At 39.4% G+C, this 24,283-nt stretch overlaps 1 protein-coding gene across 1 annotated transcript in view; it reads left to right on the forward strand.

Moving 5' to 3' along the window:
• The first annotated feature begins 386 nt into the window (after positions 1-386).
• The window catches only part of celf6 (CUGBP Elav-like family member 6), a 163,422-nt gene continuing 139,525 nt past the window's right edge, over positions 387-24,283 (forward strand). Inside the window, exons 1-2 of the mRNA XM_030718528.1 lie at positions 387-656; positions 10,504-10,586. Of these exons, the coding sequence (XP_030574388.1) occupies positions 407-656; positions 10,504-10,586 (333 nt within the window). The 5' untranslated portion in view covers positions 387-406. The remainder of the gene's footprint in view (positions 657-10,503; positions 10,587-24,283) is intronic.

A 24,283-nucleotide genomic window follows, 5' to 3' on the forward strand; every position in this document is an offset into this window, starting at 1 on the left:
GGGGTCCTTAGTCAACCTGCTCTCCCATTGGCCTCATTATGCAAATCAGGTGGTGGGCGTGGTGTATTCATAAGCGGACGAGTTGACGTCACAGGACAGAGTGGCAGCTTGGGGGTGGCGGTGGTGATGGAGGGGAGGCTTAAAAAAAGAAACACATAAAGAATAAAAATTAAATAAATAAATGAATAAGGCTGATTCCAAACAAAGCGGCTTAGCCTGTAAAGGAAGGACAGGAGAGGGTAGGCAGGGAGAACCGGAGGAGGAGTGGGGAGCGAGGAAGATATAACGGAGGGGGGGAGTGTGCAATGTGCAGTTGACTACAGAGAGAGAGGGAGAAGGAGAGAGAGCGAGAGAGAGAGAGAGAGAGAGAGAGAGAGAGAGCAGCCCGCCGGCCCATTGAGGAAAGATGGCTACAGTCACTGCAAACGGAGTGCAGCAAGAGAATGGATTCAGCACCACGAACAGCGCCGGCAGGATGAACGGGCTTACCATCGGCCAGAACACCATTCCAATGAAGGACCACGACGCAATCAAGCTTTTCATCGGGCAGATTCCCAGAAACCTGGAGGAAAAAGACCTGAAACCCCTGTTTGAGGAATTCGGAAAGATATACGAACTCACTGTTCTGAAAGACAGGTTTACGGGAATGCATAAAGGTCGGTTATTTTGGTTACTTTTACGATGCTTTAGGGATTAAGAAGAGATTTACAGAAAGAAATGAAAAAGAGCGTCCCAGCTCAGTTCTGGGGCAAAGGGCATGAAAAGTGCGTTAATTTGCAGATGTTCGGGACAGTGTGGGTGCCCCGTAGTAGCTTTGCAAGCACACACACACTCACGCGCGCGCGCACACACACACGTATGAGGCGTGAGAGGGGGAACACGTGGAAGCGAAAGGCTTGCGAGTGCAGGGTTAATTGTTATCGCGCCCAGACAATCCACGTGAATGCTACAGCTGAAAATGCCTTTGTGTGTTTACATTCGCTATCATGTACTCAGCGTCCCCGTTAAGGCCAATTAAGGGGGCGGGACACAGGATAGGCAGATATGTTTTTTTTTCTGCAGCTACATAAATTCTATTTTTTAAAAACTCCAATACATTTGCTGCATTTTTATCAGAGAGAAATAAATACTTTTTGGGGAGCAGAAAATGTAAGCCATTATCAGACAATCCGAAATGGTGATTAAGGTGGTGTTGACAAGCTGCTTTGACCTTTAAGCGGGCTGATATGTTGCCTACTTTTCGGACGTCATTAACTGTGGAAAATACTACTTACATGGCAGCTGTATTGTAACGGTGTTCCGTGGGCGGATTGCAGTCAGGAAGTACAAAGCAAGATGATAGTAGAGGCTCGGCTCCAGCGTGCATCGTATTCTCGCTTGCTCTTTTCACCCCCCCTAACCGCTCGCACCCCCTTATTGTCCAAAACGACCGGGATCTGTATACACTTAGTAATTAGTCAGAGAAGTAACTGATAATCAAGGATCGATCATTTGTAATTATAGTGATAATAATGAATGTCAGCGTGCAGTTCGGGTTTGTATTTCTAGAGAAGTTTGAGGGATGTTTTATTTTCAGGTCGAGAATTCAAAGTTTAAGTCTGGTTCAACTTATTGCTTTGTGTACTGTTCCTATTAAATTAGTTCATTAACTGAATGCAGTTGTAACAATTTTGAAACAGTTTGTTTCAATTTTAATATATATATAAAATTACTATTTATTCAGAGTCTTTGATTGTACTATTTTTCAATTAGTATTTTATCTTATTCTGTTGTGGCTAAGATAAAAAAAATACTGAAATATAATATTGTTATCGTGAGGCTACTATTACCATTACTTCTACTACTACTACTGTTGTTATTATTAATATTCCTTACTTCTAGGTTTATTTGGTAGCATTTTCAAATAATATTACTTATGAAAATATAACCAGAAAGCAAAGCATATCTTTCTGCTGTATTGAAAAAAAGAACATTGATGTATATCGTTTTTGATTATGCTTTAATTATGTCTCTTGCTGTCACTCTCGTGTGTGCACACCTGCGCGCGCACACACACACACTGACAGACATACACATGCACAGACATGCACACAGACAAATCATAAACATACACTGGCTCTGAATTCGCATTCGGTTCACTCTCTAAAAATAATTCACCATGCAGGCAAATTATGTATGATATGTAAGTCAGTGGCAACAGTTCATGATCTTATTGATTAGACAAATCAGACGCTCTAGTGGGAGAAATGGCTCAGCATTGCTTTCTTGTGTGCGCAGCCCTGAGGATCTCCATGCACCACCTGTTTCTCCAGCCATCAGCTGCTGCTGGTCAACTGGCTTCTCCTCTTTCCGTTTTACCTCTTTGGAGCCAGATGATCGATTAAAACAATATTTCTGATATTCATGTTGTTTACGCCTGTCCTCAACCATCCCTGAATGTCAACACTCTGGAGGATAGTTGCCTCGGGAAGGATAATCCTGTTCTAAAGCTGTATGCCTGTTCAAATCATCCTCCACCAAGGCCACTCTGATGTACGCATTATGCCCACTTCATCCCGCATGACATTCAAAGTCACTTTGGGGAGCACAGGCATGCACTTTTAATAAGATTTTACCAATGCATTATATGGATGAGTTTTTATTATTGGCCACTCATCTAAACCATGTTCATGTGCCCTGCTGGGCCAATGTGTGATATCTGTAGACTGAAGCAAGAAAGTACAAGAGTAGGAAAATGGGATTAGTGTCGTTAACAAAACAAAGTAGATATAGTGTAAAATCAGCTGTGTCACTCAAGGAGAAAAGTGTAAACTACCAACTGACTGATCATCCTGACATTGAGGAAAGCTTTTGGAGGGGAACTGTAGGTAAAATTAATTATTTAACTGTGAAAAAAAAAAGGCTACAGGTTTTCCAAAACAAAGTGTCCTATAAACAACACAGAGGTCAGCACATTTAACTTTAGTCAATCATAAATTAAGATCATTTAAATCATTTAAATTGTAAAAAAATGATGTTGTACCAAGTCAAAAAAAAGGTCAAATTACCGGAACAAAATGAATCAAATGCAATTGGTAATTAGAAAAAAAAGAGAAAGAAAGGAAGGAAGAAAGAAAGAAAGAAAGAAAGAAACTTAAAAGCATCAACAGTTGTGTTGCAGTTATTCTTCTTTTACCTGCCAAAATAAAATGTGACATACAACCTAAACTCCACGGTACGTACTGTATATCTTTTCTGTATTTGCAAACAAATATAGGTTTAAAACATGTCAGGGGTCATACAATGAACAATGAATCCACAGAGAATTATCACCTTATTCTGCAGCTGATCTGAGGTCTCTGGATCCCTCTAGAAGATTGTTTGATTGGTTGCTGTTTTGGTTGTCTGGGTTACAAATTTACTGTTTTGCTTAACTGTCGCTGTTTTCATAGTATTGATTTTGACTGTAGCAGGCAGCTGTTTTTTTATTTTATTTTATTTTTTTTAAGTAAAATCATTCTGAAAACTTAACTCTAATTAGGTACTTGCCCTGCACCCCCCCCCCCCCCCCCCCCCCCACGAACTATAAACAAAACTGAAGGGAGAATGAAAACTGGGCTTACATTCACCAGGCAGTGAGAAAACTAACTCCAAATGAACGTTAATGCTTTGAGTCCGCTCTATTAAAAAAAAAAGAAAAAAAAAAAAAAAGCCTGTTCATACCATGATTCCCAAATCAATTTAAAGGTAAATAATATGCCTTACCTGGTTTGCAGGTTTGTTTTTCACTGCTGACAGGGCCAAAAAAAAAAAAAAAATTCAGGTTTAAGGAAGGTCTCTAAACAGTGCAGTTTGGTGGTCTAGCTCCGCAAATTCTGTAATATTATGTATTTGTCCAAAACACAGACCGACCAAAACACACCTAGTATATAAATTTTATAAGGTTTGACTCATCTGGGATGTCATTTGAGAAGTAGTTGGTAGATGTTAGAATCACATGAATCCCTGGCTCACTGCTATCCAGTAGAAATCCCTGAGGTAACCTTCGTCTACTACAGTCCACAATGGATAGTTTCATTTACTCTTGATGATATTCTGCTCAAATAAATGGCATTAATCTATACAGATAAGTGTTATCGCTATGTAGCCATTGTCAACACTGTAGAAGAATAGAGCTTGAGCTTGTAATACACTACTTCTGCCACAGTTTTAGCTGCATGGTTATAATATTCAGTTTTTGTTTTGTGCTCATTTTGGAGACTGCATTTGGGGTATTATTGAATTATTTTATTTATTTATTTAGTATGGAGACATGTTGCTATTATGTTGATCACCCTGTTGCAATCTGTGAAGCTAATGTAAATAATAAAAAAAGCCTTTGTGTTCAATTAAAAACAGTTTAACAACACCAAACTACAACTGCAAAAATTATTACATAGCTGAATTAACACCTACTTGTGCCTAATAAACTGGCAGCTGAGTGCATAGTACACAGGGGTTTATAAAGTACAGGCTTTTTGGTTCATAACAATGCATAACAATGGATATTGGCAGCCTTTTATGTCAGAGGCCCAGAAGGCTCCCAATATTGTAACATCATCAGAAATTCAATCAACATTTTTCCACAATGTAAATATTTTTTCAGAGCACAGCATCAGAGGACCGGAGGAGGTTATAATCACCCCATCTCCATACCTAAAAACATAAAGATCAATAAATTTAATTAGACTTTTACTTAGAAATTCCTCTTTGTGTCTAGTTCGTGGTTGAGAACGATTTCATTTGTTTCAGATGTATGATGTATATGACTGTTGGCCTCAGTCAGTAAAGCATGCCTAATGGATGATTTGCAGCACTGCCTTTTTTCACAGCTCGAGTCCAATGACAAAAAAAAATTGCACCATAATTATGGATTTAAGAACTGATCAAAATATGTCAGTTTAGCTCATGACTAATTCATGCGGATTGCACAACAATTTGAACAGATGTTTGGTGCTTTGTGGATTCTTACTTTGAGCAGTTAGGTTATCTACAGAGACTTAAATATCTGCATAATTTTACATTTTTGGAATTTCCTGTACACTTGAGTAGATGAGCATAACTGGATGCTTAGTATAGTCAGAGAACATTTTTTCATCTTTTTAACAGATAATAATATCAGCTCAGAGTTGTCAGAGACTGCAGCCTTTAATGCCGATTTGATAGTTTGTGTGTCGTCAGGGAGCTGTATACAGTGCGTGGGATGACTTGACACTATTTGTGGCCATGGTGATCGCCAGTGTGCGGTGCAGCCAGGTCGTGCTGTTTAACATCCATCATTTCGCTGAGCACTACATTATCATAATATTTAGTGTCAGTGCCAGAACGCATGCATTGTTCAGACATGCTGAATGTTAGTGGGGGGCAAATCTTTTGCTTGAGTAGCGTTATCTATCAATCCGTCTCTGATGCTGAGAGGAGAGACTCTGAGGTGCACCACACAGCCAGGAAGAAGAGATACAAAGAGTTGTTAAATATCCTCATCCATTTTCCTCTCCTCAGTAGGTCCATGCAGTGAAATTGGCTATAAATAGCCTGCCAAATTGACATAAAAAAGCCTTTCAGGCATTGAAATGCCAAAAGTAAACTACAGTAGGGCAGTAATATCTAATTGCACAATACTCCTAGATTTCAAGAAATCCTTGAAATTATTTTCAGCTCACAGACAGCTTTATGGCTTTGTGTGAATTAAGTTCTTTAGACTTTTAGTAATGGCCACTGAGTTACAGAACCATTCTTGTATGGGATTTTATCTACAGTAGGAGTGTTGTAGAGGAAGTGTTGGACAGTGATTGACAGTTTGTGTAAACTGAGTGACAGGTAAAGCTTAAGTCTACAGATGACCTCTTTGATCATTAGAAAAGGGGCCGTGTGCGAACCAGACAGCTAACGGCTCTGAACAGCCAGCTCCGAATGTAGATGGATGGAACAAACGAAAGATGGAAAGATGCTCTGCAGGTAACACTGTGGTTAACACAGACACAGGAAGTGGTGAATAAATCCTCACATCATATTTGTCTCAGTACTCCTGAGATGGTCAGGCAGTCACATTCGGCAGCATCCAGTTGTTTCACTGTATTTTTTTTTTTTATTTTATTTTAGTTTTTTGCACCAAGATCTTTTTGGGAATTAATTTGCATTCTTTTTCCACTTTAATGAACATTGCTGGATGAGACATATGTGAGGAGAGTGAAGAGGAGCAAATTGCTCATGATTCATAAATTCACTGCTAATGAATTGAAAATTTATACAAATTTGTTCTAGAGTTATTTCAATTACAGGTACCTGATGCCTTAAAAAAAAAATCACAGCTCACTCTTATGCCTCGATGCATGTAGTTGTTCACACATACTAATTTCCATTTTAAAACAAATTGTTAGAAAAAGCATTACTGGGGAAAAGTTCTTTAAGTAATTACCCAAAACGTGCCTTGCAAAAGAAAAGACTCATTTCATATTCTCCGCTTTCTCTTTGAACCACTTTTCAGGGTTTACTTTTCCATTTGCCTTAAATACAATTGGTTGAACTTTTGTCCCTGACTGAAAATATAGTGTGTTAAATTGTGTTTGATTACCCAACTATTATTTTCACCCCACTTAACCTGTTCATCACAGGAAGTCACAAGTTCTTCTGCTGAACCATCACCAGAGTTTAATTTTTTAAGCCTTGCACATGTTCTCATCCCCTTCTTCATATTAAATCCTGCTATGTTACTTTATTTCCCCAGTTATTGGCCATTATTTAGTCAAACTTCACATGTCAATTTAAATGTAACTGCAGGTATTTGGTAAAAATGAAAACATCTGAAACAAAACTGTAAAAACCAACATGACACACAGAACAATTGCATTTCTGAAGTCGTCTTTTTTTTTTCTACAAATAGCATGTAGTGTACATTGCTGCTAAAGACTTAAACCTTGCTCTAGTTTTTTAAATGTAATTTAATACATTGTGTATTCATTTGATGTAAATGTGATGTTTTTTTGTAATATTTTGCACATATGTAATAAATTTGCACTTTCTGCAGCATTTTCAGTAAAAGTGGTTTGTTTTTTTAAGGCACTTTACATGGTTGAATATAATACCAGTGGGTGACAGTATTTATTTGTAAGCCCATGCCAATTACCTACTTTAGATTTTTAAGCTGACAGGCCTAACCTGCTACCAGCTGCTGCATCACTGTTACCTTCTTTCGAACAGTATCATTCATGTTCTCCAAGCAGAATGATCATCTGTTCCACAACTGGCTTTCCCAGTCACCGAATCCTTTGGGCTACAGATGTCCCCTGAGCCAACATTGTTGGGTATGAAGCTTTCCCAAAGTCTTGTAGATATTTCACAGCTGTGAGGAAGCTGAGGCAGATGCACATCTGGCCTGGATATTAAAGGCAACACTGCACAAGAAGTCTACTTTAACATGTTATTTGAACTAACAGGATCAAATGCAAATTTTCTTGAGGTAACTGCATGAATTTGCAGCAGGATGTCATTTCTTCAGTTGTTCCAGATGCAGTTTCCCTTACTTTAAGGGAATGCTCACGGGAAATCTGAACAGTGCCAGAAAGAATGTTTTAATCATTTAGAAAGTAGCAGTACTGCACTCTAAAAGTACTCAATCGCAAATCAAAGTTTCACATATAAAGTAAAGCGACAGCAATATAGTATTATTATTACAAAATGTACTTAAACTATCAAAAGCAATAGTATTGCTAAAAATGTTTTATTATGTATTTAAGGATTATAATGTTGAATGTCCTTAGCCAATACCCAATAGTTATATGATCAATATTAATGCACTGGTGCATTAATATATAGACATTTAATGTTAATGTAATTACTGTTAGCATTTTAATGTTGCGACTTCATTAATATGAGGATTTATTACAATAATTGTGAAAGATCATAAATATACATGACTAGAACAATATTACCGAAAAGGTCATTTGTAACTGTAAAATAAATGTAGTAAAGTAAACCAAAACATTTTCCAGTAATTGCAGTGAATTATATACTACCTTAAAAGTACAAAAGTACAAGTCATTTCTGCTAAATTGCACTTGTATACATTTACTTAGTTATTAACACATTTTGAACGGGGTAATAAAACTTTCTTCACACAAAAGCTAAATGATAAATAAATGGAACGTCTGTTAAAACGTTGAGGCTTTAGGTATACCTTTTTACTGCTGCATTATTGATTCACTGATTTGTAGGGATATACTTAAATAAATACTGCATTAAATAGTGATGGAATAATAATAATAATGATAAAAAATAAAGATTAAAAAAAATAAAATTATGGCCAATATGCAGTAAAAACTACCAAAAACATGTTAGGGCAGTGACAGAATAGTGTCACCATCAGCCTGCGATTCCCATAAGCCTTTGCCAGGACGTTCCCCTCGGGAGGCCTCAGCTCATGTTCTACAGTTTTGTAATGTCATAAAGGATGAAGAGTGTTTCCCCAGGCTCCCAAACTTTTCTGCTTTGCTGTGTGGCATGCTGTTTCATCAGTGTCGTTTAGGTGATTTTTTCCTCTTGAGTAACCACCTAGTTGTGGAGGTGGGTGAAGGTTGTCGTGAAAGGGAGCTCTCTTGGCTGGGCGCCAGAGTGTGTTTCTGGCTTTTGGGGACGATGGGTGCTAGGCATGCCGAGTATCCTCTGTGTGTGTGTGTGTGTGTGTGTGTGTGTGTGTGTGTGTGTGTGTGTGTGTGTGTGTGTGTGTGTGTGTGTGTGTGTGTCTTCTCCCATGGGGATCCTTGGCAGTAGGTGTGACATGTAGTAATGAGAAATTATGCTGCACAGTGCAAAACCCCTTCTGAACGGGGTCACCCATTGTCAGCTCTGCCAAGCGCGTAACAGAACAACAGCTCACCCTTTAATGAAAGCTGTCACATTTTTTAGGAGACTTACTTATTAGTTACTATTTATTTATGTTCTGCTTTCCTAAAATGCGTTACTTAAAAGTTGCCACAGATATGTGAGGGAAAGTTTCAGCTCATCACCAGAGATCTGTGATCACTTGGAAGCTTATGTGCACATGGTTGCGGGATTCAGGGGCTGTTAAAGTGATCATTCATTAGAAAACATTACTTCTATGCATTTTTTTTTACTTTTACACATCAAAACATGTTGCAGTTTTGTTTTGCTTAGTGCACTGTACTTTGTTATATTAAAACGGGACAATGATGGATGAATTAGATGAAATCACCAAAAAATTCACTCCATGTGGCAGACATTTTATTGTCATAAACATTGATGATATGTTCACTAAATCGAATTCAAAGGGGTGGTCACCAAAAAAAAAGTAAAGTTTTAGTATTCTCACCCAGCATGTAATCTACTCCCAGGATACAGAACTGCTTAATTTTTGAGAGCTAGATTCTGTTATTGTGTATGAATTCCATTTTAATATAATATATGTTTCTGACAGTGGCTTGTAAAAACCCAGTAAGTCTTATATTTTTGTGATCCATGTAATGGAATTACTTCTGTGAAATCTTAAATGGCTGTATGGTTCACAGTGTGGAACGTCGCTGTAGGGATACCTAATCTTGGAACAAACTGAAACATAGGTGTTACACTGGTGTCACGTGTTCACAATGCAACCACAGTTGAATGATTAAAAGCTGATCTGTGTAAGTTACATTTTGTAACTTTCGCTTTCATTAAGCAAACCTATTTAGTCTGTTCACTTTGAACGACTTTACATAAGAAAAGCATTCTCTTTTTAAAGGTAGGCTACGAAGCAATTGTCGTTACCATTTGTAAAGTCAACCTTCAGAAATGAGAGAGTCATTCACAAGAAGACAGAAGAAAATCAGAGAAAGGTTCTTTTAGCCAGATTTTGTTTGCAAAAAGCTGAAGCGCTCTCTTCACTTTGTCCTCTCTTGACTCTCTGCTCTTCATGTCTACCTCAGCTCCACCCTTAGTAAAACAGACTCACCAACTTTCAGCTTTTGGTTCATCCATATCACAGAGACCAGAGGAGAGAGACAAAGATAGCGATATAACCTGGTAACCATGTTTTTATAGAGTCGAACCCTCACACCCTGCAAGCTGTTTTTGGCTGGGTTCTGCATCCCTACATTTGGAAAAGGGCGAAAGACCAAAACAGGGAAATACACTACTACACTCTTCGAGGGTGTCGTCAGTGATAAATGAGAGGCATTACTTTTTAGTAAGATGTTGCATATTATCCTTTTAATGCAGTAAACAGTGATATTGTCAAGTACTTGACATGTACAAAATGTTTAAATCCCCACTGTCATATTGACATATCATTTTAGTTTGTTTTTTTTATCTCTTATGATTGTTAAATACTCTGAAAAGTATAACGTGCAATTACATGTGCACTTTTAATCTGAATATTGACTTTCAATCTGAAATTTTTTTGTCACCTTAAGGTTTTTTGCACTCGTTTTATTAAATATTAATGGTGGTGTGTAATAAGCCTTTCTTTCTCCTGTCTCCCTGATACTATAGGATGTGCCTTTCTAACATACTGTGCCAGAGAGTCAGCACTGAAGGCCCAGAGCGCCCTCCATGAACAGAAGACTCTGCCAGGGGTAAGTGCCCCCAGTCTGCCCTCTGTCATAGGCTACAGCCCTTGGGGCAGCCAGCCTGGCATGGGAACCTAGATTAACATAGGAATTATATCAGACACACACCAACACACAAAGGCACATGGGGACAGAGTATACATTAAGACACATAGACATACACAGATATGGAAACAGATGGAGGGAGTCGCTCATACTTTCTCAGACTCCCTCTTAGCCTCATTTTCTTGCTCATTCTAACACCCGTTCTTTTTCACTTAACTACACACACACACACACACACACACACACACACACACACACACACACACACACACACACACGCAGTTATACTAAAAGAATGTGAGCGGCCTATCTCACCTTGCAGTGTCTTATTACACTAATCACCCTGCCGGAGATATTTGATAAGCGCTTCTTCATACCAGCCAGTGCCGTCCTTTCCTTGTCCTCTCACAATATGGCTGCCACAGACACTAATTGCCTTGAGGAATCCCACTCTCATTATCACATATAATCAAACAGTAAGTATAAACAATCATTTTTACCATGTATATCACCATCTGGTGTTTTTGTTTTAATTCGCCTCACATTTTTTTTTTCTTCATCATTTGCCTTTGGCGGGCGGGTAACTTTTTCAATTAAAATAATGGGCTCTTCAAACGACACAGGTAAAACGTACCCAGTAGTGGGCTCTTAAGCCCACCCAGGAGGAGACCCTCAATCTGGGATGAGTGTGAGCTTGTGGTGTCTTTCTTTATTTGATGTGTGTGAGGGGGATTTGACTCACACATCAGGGGAATTATCAAGGTGTGATTGAATTACGCCTGCAGGTCCCTAAGCAGGAGAAGCTCTTCTAGTGCCTAGGATCCTCACTGCCCCCCCCCCCCCCCCCCCCCCCCCCCCCCCCCCCCCCCCCCCCCCCCCCCCCCCCCCCCCCATCCCCACTCCCCCATCCCCACTCCCAAGCCCCCTCCAGTCCCTTTCAACACCAAGGCATCCTCCTAGGTTGGGGCTTTAATCAGAACCTAAGGATATCCATCTCATTCTCTAGGGAGAAAAGGAGGTACATAGACATTAAAGGAGAAGACACAAGAAGTAAGGATGGAAGAAAGTAGGCAAATGGAATGGTTTATCAAGCGTGTGTGTGTGTGGGTGTGTGTGGTTTTTTTGGGGGGGTGGGGGGTGGGGTGTGTGAAGCATTTGGGTCAGGCTTGCAATGGTTCATCTCTGTTGGGTTAGTCATTTATTTGCACTTCACTGCATATCATAAATACCTTACTGAATGTTAGACACACTGGTCTACTGTGGCAAAAGTATCCCTGGGAGACCGGGCTCCCTGGCTCCTTACCACCTCCCGCAGCGTCATAATGAGATGATTGTCATCATGGTCCTGGATAGGTGTTCTGTCTTTATTGCCCTCATGGAGGGACATTATTGTTTGTCTTCTATCTAGAAAGAGGTTAATGGCATGTTCTTTGGGCTTTGAGTAAACATTTCCCCTGTGCAGCTCACAGTGAGGGGTCAGTCCTGCAATCTCAGGCTGAGCACAGACTGCATACAGAAGACTAATAAAGATGTTCTGTCTTTCTCTGTCTTCTTCTTTCTCCCTCTCTCTGCCTCTCCGTGCATGTGTGTGTGCTCATGTGTGTATGTGACGCACAAAGTGAGAGAGACATAGGGAAATAGACAATAGTGGAAATAATAATGCAAGAGAAACAAAGACAGACAGAGACTGGGAGAGGTGACACTTCTGGACAAGCCTCATTGTCACTGTCATGGCCTGATGGTTTGAGATGCCCAGTCGTATAATGCTGCCATTTTAGTGGCGTCTCAGCACAGTGTTACAGACATGATTGCACATTGTGGTTGTGGCTGTGTTACTGTCAGGCAACCAAATGTAAATTTGTTCACATGAGACATGTGGCATTCAAAAAAAAAAAGAAAGAAACCATCAGCTTTGGGGCAGCTGTGGTTCAGGGAGTAGAGTGTGTTGTCTACAGTACTAATTGGAAGGTTGGTGATTTAATCCCTTGGTCCTGTAGTCTGCATGTCATGTTAAAGTATCCTGATACTGAACCCTGAGTTACCCCAGATGAATCCTTTGGAATGTGAGTGTGTGAATATTAGCTTAAAAGTGCTTAGGCATAGAAAAAAGCACTTGTATGAATGGGTGAATGAGGCTTGAAGTAAGAAAGCACTCTACATAGATACCGGTTCATTTGCTCTTTATCTCAAAGGGCTAGATAAAGAAAAAAATAATAAATATTGACATTTTTATGTAGTTAAATGACACTTGCAGTAGCAACCACTGCATTATTTTCAGATGTGACCTGATAGCCATGAACCTAATGAATTATGTCAATCTGTTTCCATAGTTGTTTACTGTTAGATATAGCCTGCCTGTACTTTCTACCTACATTACCAAGTCTTTGATTGGCTTCCTTATTTAGACCTAAAGGTTGATGTTCTTTTCTGTAAAGTTCTGGCTGAAAAAAAACCAAACAAAAATCACAAACAAAGCTAGAACATTGTGAGCATGGCTTGAGTCCTTCAGGCATCTGTGAATAGTTCCAAGTGAACAGAGCGCATAGGTCATAAGAGCTTCCCAGTTCTTAATTAGTTCTTGATTTCTCCTTTTTTTGGTCTGTTGGCTACATTTTGATTTGCTGAGCTTGAGAGACAAAGAAAGACAGGTTTGACTAAATGGTGTCTCAGGCATGATTCATGCAGAAAACACTGGGTACACATAATTAAAAAAAAAATGTTGTGTTCACAAAGGTGATTGTTGCAGCAGAAACTATGGACTTGGTTGGCTTTCCCAACACATGATGTAGACTTGAAAGTTCATTCATTAATTCAAAAGAATAAATAATTAGATGTTCAATTTGCAGAGATCTTCTCTTAAACAATGTATACTTGTCCTTAATATGATATCGTCTTGCTACACAACATATTTGTTTCATTTTGGAAGCAAAGTGCTGATACGTTTATGTCACTGCGTTCTTTACATTTTGCAGCATGAGAAGACCACAGGCCACAGTAGGAACAGAGAGGAGGAGCAGATTATAATGTGTGGTTTCAGCACAAATTTACAACTATCACAACCAGATTAACAATGAGATTTAAATTTTTCAAAACTCATTTCTTTTATTTACTAAGTTTTGTACTGTGTACACTGCACATGAATTGCCACTGAGGAATCAGGCTCTGTCTGTTGTAGCTAAAGGGATCTTTGTTTATATTGTTTGATTAATTGCATGTAAAGAGCATAATGAGCTCTTGATGTCCTGTGCATCAGATCCTGCTGCTACAGTTTGTACAGTAAATGTAATCAGAGATTGAGCCTCTTGCCCTCGGTGAGCTTGTAGTGCTGTTGTGTTTACATATACACTCAGCATATTCCTCAACATAAGGCAGGAAAGTACTGAATTTGGACAGGTTAGGTCATTCCTGTGGTGAATGATTTCATTTACATACGTCAAATGTTATTATCCCATTAATTGTCTGCTATCAGTTGCTATCATGCAGCTGATATAAGATCTCCTACTCCACTATTAGGCTCAGTAGACTTTTATTACCTTATTTAGTCGTGTTTACAGTTTTTTTTTTTTCAGCATTTTTGTTTTTACATGCTATTTGGTTATGATCAATCACCTAGACCTCTTGGTTAGGTTCTGGAAAAAGATAGAAATTTGAGTTTGAGGTGAATTCATCTTTGCTTTTCATGCCTACAGTATGTGAGGCATTATGTTTGACTGACATATTATCGGTGGGTCTATTACTGTAGATGTGTTGAATAGACAGTGTCTGTGTACATTTTAGATGAAGGTATATAAACAACACAAATGGTCACCTTTGTAATCTGGATCCATTTCTGTTTTTCAGTAATCAGAATTGATGATATGCACTTTCTCGGCTAAAAATAGGTGGAAGAGGGTACCTACATGTCATATCTATGGAAGTGAATACAACTGACAAAGGTCATTAAATAGGGCAACAAAATTTGGACTGGGATATTCCTCTTCAGATCTGAATGAGTCCTGGGACATTTACACACAGTTAAATTATAGTTTAAGACCAACACATTAGTTTCTTTTTTATATCAATGCATTTTTTTTTGGACAGGTAAGTTGTAGATTACATAAAACATGCTGATGACCAAATACTTTTCTATGATTGCATATAAACTTTACAGCAGCCACAATTTTGACTTTGTTATGCCATCTGGCAATAAAGGCTGCAAGAAAGTATAAATAATACTTGCAGAAGCAAAGTATTATTTGCAAGATTTTGCCAAAAAGCCTCCTAACATAGTCCTACTGGAGCTGTGAATTTTCAAATGAATCTTGTGCTCTCCTTTCAGGGCTGTGCTGCTTTCACCTCTAAGGCCAATTAGCTCTTGCTGTTCACATGTAACAAGCCTGCTAATTGGGTGCTGCTGAAGCCCAAAAGCCAATTAAAAATTTTGAGCCAAACCCCGCCCCCCCAAAAAACATAAAAAAACAAAACAAAACAAAAACGCTATACATTTTCTCTTAATTTCTTGTTTGTTTCACTCTTCACACCCAATGCCTTCTCCTACACTGTGTGTGAACTTTCTTTGCAGAATATTTTGAGCATGGGGTGGGAACCCCCCTTCATTATACGTGTCATTTGCTCAGAATTTTCTGTGGAAGAATCCTAATTTCTTGCTTTTTGAATCACAGTACCAGCAGCATCTGACCCCCGTATTGATGACGAGGTAGCCAAGCACAACAGTGAGAATGATACGAGAGAAATTACAAACTCACTCATTCTGAAGTTTTTCACTTCAAATTTGAAAGGGTAAGCTCAAAGGTATCAACTTCCACCAAAGTGGATATAAAGATGCTTGATTTTCTTGCATCTTTTTCTTCTCCTTCTGTGCATGAAAAGTGCAGAAAATTGACTTCAGTATGTGTCACACAAAAATGGGTCAGGAGCAGATTGTGCAATACCAGTATTATGTGTCACTAAGCACACCGCCATAGGGCCATGGATCAGTGCATCCGTGTTTTTGACACTCTCTCTCCCGGCATCACACCACAGACGTGGCCACCATACACTAGCCGTATGTCTCTCTCTGTGCCTCAGTGCACATTGAGAATGAGCAACCTGATTTTTTTAGCTTACCAAATCCATACATACCTTGCAGTATGAATATAACAAAAAAAAGTTGCCTTTTGAGAACATAGCTTTCCTTTAATTTTCCTTAAATTTTGTCTTTAGTACTTTTTTCTTTTTACTGACAAGTGAACTGGAAATTTGTAATAAGTAAGTTCATACAAATATGTGCATACTCATACTCTCATTTATCTAAAACATGTTAATCATTGTAGTCAGTAGTAATGGATTTATGAAGAGTATTCAAAGTGAGAGTTACATATATTTTTGCAGTGTTAAAGTGTCTTGTCAGCAGTCCCTTTCCAGCAGGTCCACTCCTGGACAGAAACGCTACAGTTTAAACTAATTACTCAGGCCACGCAGGGCCTTTACCCATTCTTTTATAGGGACAAATTGTGTTCTGTTGCCGATCAATTTGTCCTCTGTGCCAGATTTGTCAACCTCCAGTGCCCCTGAGCAGTTACCATTATAAAGCAAAAAAAAAAAAAAAAGGCCTGGCCACTGGACGTGAGTCTTCTGCTAAGGCTCTCCTTACTCTCCTCATCATCAATTACGTCTATATCATTTTCTTTCTGCTGCCCGCTTTAGAAAAGAAATTAAAAAGGGCCATTGTTTTTCTTATCCCCATGGGATGAAAGCATTTACTACGCTGCTGCACCATACGTGGCCATCCTGCTGATTAGGGAGTGAATGGAATCACAATCGAGGGATGCACTTGGTATTGTCACCTATTATGTGGCCGCTGGCCCTGAATATTGTGCAAAATTAATTTGGTTCCATCTGATGGGATTTTCAACCTTGGAGAGTGCGAAATGTTAATCCTGGCAGGCAGGCGGGTGGACATGGTGGAATGCCTGGCTGTTTTACAGGCAAATGTGGACAGGGCACAAACATAGTTGATTGTAAGAGCGCCCTTAACCAGCCCATAAAGATGGCAAACCAGTGGCGCTGGACAGATGAGCAGGAGAGATAGTGATTTTTAAAAGCTGCAGGGCCGGAGAGTTTGGTGTTCAGAGGATGGTGACAATCAACCTCATTTGTCCTTTTGATCTTGAACATGCAGTATATTACAGTACAGGTCAGGGCCCTGGTTGCTCGGGTTGAAAAAAGTACAGCTTCTAAATCTGTGTCTGTGTATAAAGTAGCAATCACAGAAAGAAAGCAGTTCATGCAAAATTATGCAAGATTTGTAAAACATAATTCTATTCTTCTAAATCAGATTATCCATGAGATGAGAAAAGCCTTTCCATGTGTCACAATTTCTTCTCTGTTAACAAAATGCCTGAAATGAAAAGCTAGATTAAAATTAAACAGATAATAGAACTCATGTTGTACTGTATATACATAGACTGAAAGTCATCGCTCTGGTAAAAGAAATCTTTGACTGACATAAATAGGATTCCCCTATATTTTCCAAAATATTGACTCATAGACCTCAGGTAACGATTCTGGAAAGATGAGAGTCTGCCTTAATGGGAAGATTTTGTTTTAATATGTGCTGAAGGCTGAGCAGTTTTTTTCACACCCTTCCTCCATTTCGACACATTCACTATCTTTCCCTCGCTGACAGGTGGAGTTGGACTCGACCGTGCATGCTCTCCTGCACTAATTTATCCGCTTCTTTAGCTGTAATGAGGCAGAACTAGTAAATGTGGGGACAGCATTGTTAACATTGCTGCTTCACTGGGGAAGAGGAGAAGTCTGACAAATAGTGGAGAAAGATGGAAATGAGGCCTGTGTGCTGTCATACCTCAGAAAATGATGCTTTTAGTCTTTTACTTAGACTGGATCGCTGCCTCTTAGTCAAGCTGCACGCTAGAATATGGCATCTTCTAAACCAATTAAACATCAACGTTTGTGCTGCATCAAGATCGGACGGTTTGACAATAACAACTAGAAAGAAAAAAACAAACCAAAAATGAATATTTGAGCCTGATTTTTTTATTTATGGATTTTACCAAGAAGTCAATACAAATTCTGTGGATATAGTTAATTAACATCCATCTTATTCAATATGAGAGGATTATTTCTTGTAAAAGTTAGGATTGGGGTTATGCTAAGAGATTTCACTCTAGTTTCAGATAATATGAAGACTCAATAGGAAGAGATGTTGACAACCTTGTTGAATTGGAGTGCATAAGGTGTTTCCTTTTACTTGAAATCCTTTCCTTTCCTTTCCTTTCCTTTCCTTTCCTTTCCTTTCCTTTCCTTTCCCCAGTTTTCCTGCCCTGTCCTTAATTTCTCCTTATGTGCCAAAAACAGGTAGGCAATCTACATGCATTTGTTCAAAGACAAAGCAAGGAGTAAAGAAAACATGATGTTGCTGAGTTCAGCAAATCACTCTGGCAGAGTAATCAAACACTGCAGTTAATCACACGTGGACAAGTATAAGCCTTGTACTGATTTTAAAAGGCTCTTCACACAGTGACACACATACATGCACACACACACACACACTCAAACACAGACAGTCTGGAAGCAGCCCTCAGGACTTAGGGGATTGAACGGCTGACATTTTTGGGAGGGAATTGTTGGGGGAGCAGATGAACGACAGTCAAAGAACATGGAAAATGACCACGGAAAATAAAGCAAAAGACAAAACAGATAAACTGATGAGTCATCACGAGAGAGAAAGACCACTAGAGGAGAATCATTCTTGCATAATTAACACCCGACCATCACTAGGACAAACTCCTCCATCAGCGTGTCCAAAGGATTAACTACGCCACGCTCCTCTTATCTCCCCCATTTCGTTTAAGAAAGAAAATGACCTTGTGCTTGTTTACATGCTGATTAAAGACAGGGGAGAGAGAGAAGGAGACAGTTAGAAAGTCAAACTGTAATCAGTAGAGTTTGTTAAGTGGAGTATTTTTAGTGGTGCGCTCTCAGCAGATACGGTGAGCTGCAGCCAGGCTGTGTCACGGCAGCAATGCAAAAACAACCACCCTGATGTAGCAGCTAACGAGCAATGAGTGGGCTGGGACAAAAAAGAGTGTGCGTGCACGTGTGTGCTTGTTTGTGAAAGTGGTGTGTGATAAAAAGTATGTTTGGTGTGTGGGTGGTTCCATTAGTTAGTCTGCCAGTTTTATTGCACTGGGAATAACTGCTGTTTGTGGGCCCATGTGAGTCAGTCCATATACTATATTTTCTCTGTATCTGTTTGATGTGCATGCGAGGGTTCTTATATTTCCAAGAACTAGTCTGAATTTTAGACCTCTGAAGTAAAGGCATTTATGCAGTCATTTTGGCTTATTCACAAGAGCAATTTACCGTTCTTCTTCTTTGGTTTGGAATTAAGGGAGTTATGTTTGCAAGTATTTCGTGTTTGTCTGTCAGTGGCAGAAATGGAACTCTGAACTATCTTAAACCAGTGGAAATATTGTGGATAGTGTTTCTCAACATAAAGGCCACATTTTTCATAAGTCCTTTTGTTTTGTGTCCTCCCCTTTTGCTTCACCACAGGGGATAAGTTTGTTTTATCTCATAGTGAATGGTTCCACCTTTCTGTGTGATAAAAATCTAGTGAAGCTGTAAAGAAGTCCAATCAGAATTCTGACTCCAATCTGGTGAGCTGGTGAGATTTAATGTATAACACAGCTTAAGGGCTGTTAAGTCACACATTCTACCTGCCTATGTACATCATATCCTGTCAATCTTGTAGACACACCCAGGAAATTATATAATACCACCCTTTTGGCCTGAAAGGCAGATTTTCCCTCCAAGACAGCCAGAAAAAAAGAGAATTCCTACAATTGCATTTAATAACCTGACAACAGGAGAAATGTCCAGATGAAGATTGCAGCAAGATTCTGGGTTTGGCCCTTTCTGTGTGTAAAGGCAGGAGTTTCTTTGTGAATGTTTACATGTTGCTCCCTGTGCCTGGGGTGGTTTTCCTTTGGATGCTCTGCTCTATTCATAAAGTCCAAAGTCATGCATATCAGGCTAATTGGTGATTCTAAATTAGCCTTAGGTATGAGTGGTTGTCTGTCTCAGCGGGGATAGGTTCCATCCCCCTTGCAAATATAGTCCTTACAAGACATCTAAGAGACACTTTCAGTGACTTTTTAGTGAGTATTTTATGTTTCTCTTTTACCATTTTGTGAAAATACACACTATTTGGTTTTTGCAGTATTGCAAAATGCTGCATAGGCTGGATAGGTAATGATGTTGCCCTCTTGCTATTTTGATTCAGCAACCACTTTGGTGGAAACAGTGATAATCAATAGGGGTAAAAACCTTTATCCAAATTTAAAGTCAATGAATAACAATAAATAAGTAAAAATAAACCAGTAAAATAGAATGCTATACTCAAATGGTGTTAATTTTTTTTTTTTTTTAGAAAATTAATTATATTGCTTCAGATGACAGAATTAGCAAATGCATTCTGATAACAATTAGAACAACAATTAGAAGTCATCAGTTGTTCATATGAAAATCAGTCCTGACATTATGCTATCAAATTTATAGTATTTCAGTACTTTGCAACTTTAAAATCTAGGAAAAAGGAGAAAATAAGACCTGCAGGACATTCACACCAAGCAGGGCAGGTTATAGGCTAAGAAGATACTTAAACAGCCCAGCCACCCCAGACACTCTCTCTTCTCCCTGCTCCCATCAGGCCAGCGTTACCGCTGCCTGAAGACTATGAAAAAGATTTTTTATCCATAAGTCATCCATGTGCTCAACTCTGAGCCCTAAACTGGACTATTATGCACTATGTAAAATAGTCTGTTCTGTTTGACTTGCACTATACCAATCCATGCACTTACTGACACAGCTGCAATAACATACCCTTGTGTAAATACCAATGACTAGAATTTTATATTTTTACCCTGGAAATTGATATATTTTTATCTTGTGTGCCATGACATGTGAATTAGATATTTTATTCTTATTTATATATTTTTACCACTTACTGTTGGCTGCAGGTACAAAATACATTTCACTGTGCATTGTACTGTGTATAACTGAGCATCTTATCTTATATTTCTCTGTGTTTAGGCAGTGTGTTTATGCAGATCACTGACTTTTTGCATACTATACACAATTTTCAGGTGTAATAGTAACTTTAAGTACCACTCATATAATATTAGGCTGGATAGCCATGTGTAGGCAAAGTGAGAGTGAAAAAGAAAGGATATAGAGGAGTGCAAGGTGAAATGAGGGTTCACAGGCCCCTGCTAGTTTCCATTCAGTCAGCCCCACCACTGAAAAAGGGAAGGCTCTGAGAGTGAGGTGTCAGAAATAGCACCAATGCTAACACCTCACCTTTTGCTTATTAATACACAGCTCCCACAGTCACCTCTCTATAACACACACAGACACACACACACACACTCCACAGTTGCACAAACAATGCATCACATATCAACAAACTTGCCACAGCTAAGTCACTCATACACAAGGCTGGTGAACATACGACTCATCAAAACACAACGACACCTGTGCCACACACACGCACGCACGCACGCATGCATGCACGCACACACTAAATTTTCAGATCAATATTGCATTACTGCAGTATGTTCTCCTCTGAGAGGTTACTGTGATAGGTGAAGGGTGTGGGCAGAAACCCTCTCTTCTGTCTGTACAGTGGCCAGGCACATGGGGCAGATCTGAGGAGACTTCACAGCTCTGACAGCAAATTTCACCTACCGGCTTCATTGCTGTCGCTCTCCTGTCTCATCCAAGGTTCTGGATACAGCCTATGATCATTTATAGAGCAAGTGTATGGCGTATAGAGAGTCTGTGTGTGTGCTGGTGTTCATGCGTGCTTGTGTGTTGCACAGTGAGCATTATTGACTTTTGGCCAATTTCTAAATTCCCTACAAAATCATCTGATGTTTTTCTTATGGAAACAACCAGTCTCTTTGATTATTAGATGCCTAAGAATGATCATTTTCTGCAAATACATGCAGATATGCAACAGCCCCTACATGTATATATTAAAGTTTGTTTTAATGTGCAGGGTTATGGTTTTGCATATTTTACAGCTAAAAGAACTTCAAAGATATTTGGTGAGATATTGGATTACTTAATTTGTATAAACAAGAAAAAAACATTCAAGCTCATGTGTGTGCTCAGATCAGGTGTGTGAGTATATCTTTATGCATGCCCATTCAGGCTTGTGTGTATGTGTGTGTGGACCAGAAGGAGTGGAGTCCTTGATGCTGACTGAAGCTCCAGCTTTTCCATTTAAACTGTATCATTAAAACGGGTAGAAAGGCGAGGGAGACGACCTCTCCATACCTCATAAAGTGTGAGTGCTATGCCAGGCGAACTGCCACGCACCGCTGCATTTACGGTGAGCCAAGCACACTTTTTACACACTTTGCCCTCTCCCTCTCTTTCTCTTGAGTCTCTTTCATGGCTATCTGTTTATATGGTATTACTCACTTTCTGCTTTCCTATTTTTTCTAGTTTGCCCCTGCTAAGTATTGACCGGTATTTCAACTGCCCCCACCCCCCCTCACATTTTCCTCTCCTTTTTTTTTTTTTTTTTTTCTCTGTCAAATTTCTCCAACAAGGAGTTGGAGCGTAACATTGAAAGGGTATAATCAATGGAAAAGCACCACTTAGGGAGCCCATTTGATGCATACTGTAGGGCAGAGTTGATTCAAGGGTGTAGATTGAGTCAAGCCTCATTTCATATCCTCCCCAATTAGTCATCCAGCTTGTGCCCTCTATAACCTTCTATTCTCAAGAAGCACCAGGCCAGACGGGCTCTCATTTTGCACTATACTATGGATGAGTTAATTTTTTCTTACCCTCGTAGTCCCAGAGCTTTTTCTACAAGAAGATATGGACCATATTTTTTCTCTTTCCCGCTCTTCCCTCCTGCCTCTCTCCTTTGCTATGATAAACCAACCCTCTCCACTCACCTCTACATCTCCTTTCTCACCTCTTCCATCACTCCATTGCACTTGCGCCTCTCCAACTTTTCTAGCCGTCCACCTATTTTCCCTCTGTCATAAATCTCTACACAAATCCTACTTAAACCTGCATCAGCAGCTGTCCTTAAAACTCCATTATCTACAATTACTTCAGCATTAGGGAGCCACAGCACACCTGCCCCTACATAAAAGTGCCCTCGCCTAAAAATATTAAACCTGCCCAAAAGGGATTTGTGTGATTTTATATATTTTTTCTCCTTTTGTTGTACCTGCAGTGCGGTTGCCCTCACAGTGAGGATTGTGAACTAAAATGCCAACAGTCTGGATTAATGCTTCTGATTAGTGAGTGGATATGTGAATGTGAGCTGTGTGCACAGTATTTAGATGGGTGAGCTTCCCAGTGGGATAACTGGAGAAGGGTCAGTGGCTCTGTGTGACTGCATGCCGATGGGCTGGAGTGTGTGTGTGTGTTTGTTAATTTGCATATCTATTTGACTAACTGTGTATATATGTAATGACTGCACACCTATGAGAAAAGTAGTATTCTATTTATTTCAACTGAATATTCATCCATTTCATTATATACCAGATCTTTCCTTGGGCAAGGACCTGTGTTTACAAGCTCACACAATATGAGCATGAATTGCAATAAGTATGAAAATCTTAGTAAAAACACTAATGACAATTTAAACATTCTCATTATGCAGTTAGTCAGTGAACAAAATCTAAATAATCCAATTTTCCTTTTTCTAAATATTTTATAACCAAAAAAATATGAATTTAAAAGTTTTCTCATTAAACTGGTTCATTACTATAAAACATGTACACAGGTATATACAAAATATACTTAAAATATTAAAACTACTTCATAGAGACAGTACAGTTTCTGTTTCTGAGTTTCTGTTTACTGCATTTCTCTCACTGAATTACTGCAGCACTTTTCATCTCATTTCCTATGGGGACATTTTAAGAAACCTAAATTAATTTTGCTATTGTTTCTGCTTTGAGCAGGTACAAGAATATATCTGGCAATTTGCTGGTACACATGCAGAGTTTAATGGTCAAATATGCTAATCGGTTTCTGACAGAAGAAGAGGTCATTACTGGTAACTGTGTAAAACAGCTGCCAGGAGCTACATTCACACATACTTATACAAAAGATGTTTTTCAAGTTTGCATGTATACTTACGATGTATGAAAGATACTCAAGGCCAGGGGATGCATAGTGTGAGTGCTGGTAATGGACATGTAGGGAGGCTGCTTGGTGGGGGCAAGGTGAGGAGGGGGTTGAGCGGATTCAGTTGTAGGTAGCCTGATCTGCTCTGATTGACAGTGATGGCAGATAAGGTGCTTGCGGAGAAGGGAATGTGAGCAGAGCTGCAGGCAAAGATAAGGGCCGAGATTAGCACCCTGCCACGTCACACACAGTGAGACAGAGAGGCAGAGAGGCCGACTCCAGTGGAGGGTGAAAGATTGAGATGTTGACGTGGAAAGGTATTGGCTACAGTGAATACAATGGGCAACCAAGAGTAAAGGCTAAGTTTATTGTATGTATATGTGTCTGGGTGAAGATTGTGTGTGTGTGTGTGTGTGTGTGTGTGTGCTCGCAATTGTTCACTAGACCATGTCCCAGGTAGCATGCATGCACCCTCTTGAGGTGAGGCCGTC

This window comes from Archocentrus centrarchus, chromosome 3, assembly GCF_007364275.1.
Source record: "Archocentrus centrarchus isolate MPI-CPG fArcCen1 chromosome 3, fArcCen1, whole genome shotgun sequence".
Lineage (NCBI taxonomy): Eukaryota > Metazoa > Chordata > Actinopteri > Cichliformes > Cichlidae > Archocentrus > Archocentrus centrarchus.